The 6,000-nt window shown below is 41.5% G+C and overlaps 1 protein-coding gene across 1 annotated transcript; it reads left to right on the plus strand.

The window, feature by feature from the left end:
- Window positions 1-3,612: 3,612 nt before the first annotated feature.
- Window positions 3,613-5,440, plus strand: V1512DRAFT_65632 (uncharacterized protein). Its single transcript, XM_066918463.1, has one exon. It carries the CDS (start codon window positions 4,049-4,051, stop codon window positions 5,312-5,314), a length of 1,266 nt encoding a protein of 421 aa, XP_066773545.1. The 5' UTR covers window positions 3,613-4,048; the 3' UTR covers window positions 5,315-5,440.
- The last annotated feature ends 560 nt before the right edge of the window (window positions 5,441-6,000 follow it).

Genomic DNA, 6,000 nt, shown 5'->3' on the forward strand with positions numbered 1-6,000 from the left:
TCTTTGCGTAGTATAATTATAAATTTTACTTTCTTCATTGTACGTCGTTGTTCATCGTTCTGGTACCAATATATCCCACGGCCTTTTGGGATGGATTTGCCATAGTTAAGCGGTGCGGCGCAATATGGGTTAGGGCACATTTTTTAAAACTTTTGAAGCCGAAATATTTTGCGGATATGCCACACTGCCACCTTGTAATTAATTCAAGCCACCTCACTTGAAGTTTGGCCACCTTACTTTTAATTCCATCCCATAGTAAAGAGTTGTACGCATGTCAAAACACAGTCACTCAAATCATTTATTTTATTTTCCAAATCGTATTTGATGATTGTTATGATGGTGTCGAATTATTTGTTACAAATTTGTTGATAAGCACTTGAAGTAATTGGATATAAGTTAATTTAGTCTATGGTAATTCAAGGAAAATATATTTATGTAAATCAGTAGATTTTAAGTAAGAAATTTGGCTGAATCTGAATGGTTTCGACGGCAAATGGCTGGCAAATGACATAGTGTTGATGAAGGCAGGTAGATATTACTAACATGTTTCCATTTTGTTTTCTATTTTATAATTTCATATTTTTATTTTTTATTTTTATTTATTTTATTTTTATTTATTTTATTTTTTATCGCGTATCCAATCTACCTCTGGGCTCCCGCTCAGCTTGCACAGCCCGCACCGTCAAACACTACGCTTTGAGCCGCGCCATCACCACTCCTCTTCACTTATTCCACCCATAATATTTAATAGCTCAACCACCCAGCCTACTGCGCTCAAACTAATACCATTCGAATCAAAATTAATAGCTCTATCTTTTACAAAACTTTTTCTTAACTAAATTTTAACATCATCTACACTTATTATTTAAACATCTAATGATAAATTTAAATTAATAAATTTTGACTTTTTTGGTATAATGGGGTCATGGTTGGGCTGGCTGCGGTGTTTGATTGGTGGTGTTGTGGCACTGGCTGCGCCGGCAGAACCTTTGGTACATCTGGTACCAAATTTTCGGGGTCAAATCGACTGCCCACATTTTCAAGCTTCACTTTCGCCTATTCGACTACCACTTTAAGCGTTTGAGAACAAATTGACCTGCAATAATTTTGTAATCATGCTCAACATATTCTTGAAAGCAAATAATAAATAATAAATTCAATTAAAGAAATCCCGTGCCGAAATGCCCCTGCTTCGAACCGGCAACATTTACCTAACCCAATATTTCTAATTGCTGATTCTGCGCGGTCCCCCCTCCCACACACCAGAACCATCGTCAAACACTACGCTCTGAGCCCCGCCATCACCATGTTCTATCGCTTACTCCGGCCAACTTATTTCTTCAATAACTCACCAACCACACCACCTACAAACCTCAGACCGCTACCATTCAAATCAGGATCGACTGCTTTACGTTTTAACAAAAAGAAAATTCTTTTTATTGAATTATAACTTTTATGGGGATCATTTATTTTGCCATCTAATCTTAAATGCAATATTTTTTTTTTTTTTTTTGCATTTTTTGGATGGCATGGAGGTGGTTGTGGATCTTTGTAGCTGGTTGGTTGTGTTGTGATCGTCATGTTCGGATTGCACAAAATGATACACTGCGCTGAGCCGCGCCATCATGATGACCGCGGACACATAAAGATTACGTTACGTGGATAAGTTAAATGCACAAGTAATATAGTATATTCACAATACACAGCATGCAAAAGACTAAATCAACTGCCCTAAGCTCGCAACCAGATGAACCAAACGATCTGTCAAACCTGTGAACTCAAACTTGGAACTAGGCCGACAAAGTTCCACACCCCATTGCACCGCTGTATAACCTTGGCTGTCACCTTCAACTAGCTGTCCCAATTGCCCCTGTCTCTGGTGCCGGATGTATACGACGTAAAAGTGTGGGATTATCGGTTGCCCAAACTTGCATTATATTTCGAGTTAGTCGCATCGGTAGTATCGCGGTGCTCTGCGCACAAATTTACTTCTTTTGAGCTTGGTACACAATGAATACAGTACAATCTCAGAAAAGGCAAGTTTTTTCTCCTGTTGCTAAGCCCGGCGCAGTCGCAACCATGGTTTCTCACTGTGTCCCTAGCGTCTTGGCTTCTGTACCCATTGTCACAGAATTTGTCTCGCCGTTTTCCATCAACAAGACACACCAGACATCTGCCAAAGGAGAGATTTATGGCATTGTCTAATTTGCTAGTGGGAGAACCACCCAACATACGATTGACTGTCGTACCAACAGTCAAAGTCCTTCCTGGTCGCAATGGCAAATCCTAATTTAGTTTTCTTTTTTGAGGAAGAGCCTCCCGAGCAGGTCGACGTCCTAAAATGAGTATCAGCTGGTGTCCAATAATTCTGTTTATATATACTTACCCGCTTCGGAAGCCATGAGCAGATATCACAATATTGACATTCATCGGAAGACACCAATGCACGTAACTGGTAGGTTGTCAAGGTAGAAAGGACCTGCCTTTGATTTAACACCTACATAAGCATTCTCAATGTAAATTAATTTCAAAATTGAAACAAATAAATACTTTTACAAATTACCACTTCAAATTGGTTGAATATGCCTTTATGAAGTCGCTGTGGCTGTGTCTGAGGTGGGCCGTACGACTCTTTACTATGGAGAGATATAGAACATGGGATGGGTAAACTTGAAGTGAGGTGGCAGTGTCGATATTTACTATTGAGTTGAGGTGGCTTAAACTATTTATGAGGTGGCAGTGTGGCATATCTGCAAAATATCTTGACTTTCCTCACTGTCAACAGTTTGGGAGGGAGGTTTCAACACGCCCTAGCCCTCCTCGCACCGTACCGCTTAAACTATGGGAATTTCATCCAAAAATGCATTGTGTTGACGATTGTATTGGTATCCAAACAATGTCTAAGACGATGAGTCAGTTGACAATGTGGCGGTGTATATAAAATATGTAAAACTCGAGATATGCCACGAGCAACATTTTTTGGTAGATAAGCATCTAACGTTTAGGGGAGTTGAAGGCTCGGGCTCAAGCAAGGGCTGTTTGAAGGAGGCCATTCCACACGTGTAATTCTAAAGATTGGTTTTCAAAGCGGAGCATATCTGTCTTTCTACTAAACAATTATGGCCTTAAAACATCGTGTGTGATCGCTTGTCTGAACGTATACTGTCTTATGTAGTAATACCCTAAACCGATATAACAAGCATTTCCCGAGCTAAAATGTGAAATGTGATTTTAGTGCGCAGCAAGGCGCTACAAATCGATTTTTGAACTCCAAATCCGCAACGATATAAACAATTAAAACTTTTTATTTATGGCATCATCTTTATATCGATCATTTAGAAGTCGATTCGTGTTATTTCAATAGAAAATGCAAAACTAGTGGACAAGGAGAGATCGAGTTCAGGGCTCATCGCTTGTCACACATTTTAAGCGACACACATTTGTGAGCGAACAGCGATGAGTACTGTGGTATGTCGAAGCTATCCCTGAACCTAAAGCTCCTTTACGCTAACACTGCACTACCCAAACAATGTCCGTGCTCTCCAACAAATTGTTCAATGCTAAACATATTTACTTTCATTTATTTATGAGGCATGGGAGTTTACAATCTGAGAGTCCGAGTTAGTCCGATCTTGGAATCATGCAACTATGCGTACCCGTTAAAACATGATTTTGTCTTATGAAAGCATATCATAATTTTAGGACCTTGATCAGTAACAGTCACTGAACATCTCATATTACGATGTTCGGAGGTCTAGAGTTGGCAAGCCACCGAGTCCGTCCGATGAACTTGACGTTTGTACATTGCAGCCAGTTTGATTGCCTTTGTTCCATGTTACATTTCACATCTTTTAGGGCATCCTTTGTGACATCCTCTGCTACTTTGAAGCTCAAATGTGTCATGTCCCATCAGAATTTTCTCATAGCAGATTGTAAAAGCAAGGCAATATATAAACAGTACTTGGGTATATATGCTTTGCATCGTCGTTGCTTTTCTGTTGTTATTGCCAATCAGTTTCTGACCTAATTTTTTTCTGATTCTTCCACAATGAAATTTCAACATATCGTCGGCGTCTTGTCTCTGATAGTACTTGCTCTTGGCGTTCCATTTGACACAAGCAAAGGGTTTAGGTTGTCTAGTCGTGATGGACCTGTCTATGACACCGCCAAATACGCATCTAAGAAAACTTGGAACTTTCCGTCGTATTCGCACGATTTTTCTGGCGGTCAGTTTGGGCAATACTTTCACCGTCCAGGCAATGGCAAAAATTTGGATTTCTCGGTTCATTCGTGCCATAACAACGGTCGTATGCACGACCACAGTTCTGGCTGGAATGTAATGCGTGATGTTCCTTGCGCCTGTCCTATAGGCAAAAACATATTCTGGTTTTTTGATGACACGTTTGCGTACGACAAGAAAGGAAAGTTTCTCGGAGCTGCCTCCAACTCAGTCTCGACTGCTAGAGACCCTTACTCGCCGTCGAGTATTACTGATATCAGTGTTACTATTGAAGGTAAAGTTGGTGTGGCTATTCCTTGGACCACGGAAGAAGCGGAAATTCAATTTAACGAAGAATTGAGATGGGTTTTGTGGGCCTTTGCGCCATGTATACCTTTGGACGACAAGCACGCCGCTCATATGTGGACACTCTCTAAGTTTCATAGCAAGAAGGGTTATAATCATCACGGATACAGTATGGCGGAGTATGCTCTGGATGACTTAACTGGCCATATGAATATCACACGAAAAGACGTCATTGATGTGGGTCTACAGACTTACGCATATGGAAATTTTGCTTCTGTTATCTTTGGAGAGCATGTATACTTGTATGCGCTCGACATTCAGAATTCCGCAAGATATGATATACATCTTGCCAGAGCACCTCGAGTGTCGTTCTATGACAAGACAACTTGGAGCTATTGGGATAACGGCAAGGGAAGCTGGACTTATAAGATTCCAGATGGCACTATTCGTAACAAAAAAAAGGCTGTTATATCTGGCAAGGCGCCATTTTCAACAGGATCTATATTTTGGTCCGATTATCACAATTCTTATCTGTGCGTCTTTTTCAATAATTGGGCGGATTCCAGCTTTTATTTGATTTCGGCTCCATCACCTGTGGGCCCCTGGAACTTGAAGCGTAATATGATTCACAAGACCAAATCTGGATCTAACGGGTTTAATTATGGCGGTCAAGCTACTCCCAGTTTTTATCCAGGTCATGGTGAAATGGGGAAGAAACTGGTACTTTCATATACTTATAACATCGGTGGTAAATGGTACCCTACCACAGACACTCTCACGTTTAAATAAATGCCTGCTAGACTATGTATTATGTTTCAAGTTGTTTAATTGCTCTCCAACATGATAATTGGCTACATATTGTGATGACTAATAATTGTCGTGTATGCTGTTTATGGACGCCAAATCCGTTCAGTTAAAAAAGAAATTCACTTAACTCAAAGCCGCATATTATACAGTGAATTACGACTTGCACACCATTACGTCTCCCCTTTGCTTAGGTGTATTATGCAAACGAGCTGTTTAAATAAACCCTTTGTCTTTTTAATTTGAAAACTCATTGTGAGTAGGCTTGGTATCTTCGGTACTCCCGCAATACTCCTGCAATAGTCTGTGACCTCCCATTGTGTAATTTGCAGACTTAGCAAATTCATTGTGACGCTTAAAACGTCCATGTAAAGGCTGATGCTGCAAAGCAGAATCTTGAAAGTTAACTACCTGCTCTGGAGAAGAATGCGTGAATTTAGTTACTAGAAGTCCACATTGTCCATTTAACCAGTTGGAAGTGTGTTCCGCGCTCATAAGACATTAACAATCCAAGATCTGTGGAAACAGGATTGCTAGTTCGTCGGGGGGGGGGGGGGGGGGGGCCGGGGGGGGGGCGGGGGGGGCCGCGACGCGGGCGGCTGGCGGGGCCCCGGGGGCCCCCGCCCCGGGGGCCGGGGGCGCGCCGGCGCCGCGGGCGGCGGGCGCCGCCG

The sequence above is a fragment of the Lipomyces arxii genome (genome assembly GCF_038497795.1).
Source record: "Lipomyces arxii strain Phaff 12-163 unplaced genomic scaffold V1512scaffold_2, whole genome shotgun sequence".
NCBI lineage: Eukaryota > Fungi > Ascomycota > Lipomycetes > Lipomycetales > Lipomycetaceae > Lipomyces > Lipomyces arxii.

Excerpts from the sequence above, each read along its gene's own strand:
- V1512DRAFT_65632 (XM_066918463.1), top strand. The coding sequence starts at position 4,049 with ATGAAATTTCAACATATCGTCGGCGTCTTGTCTCTGATAGTACTTGCT.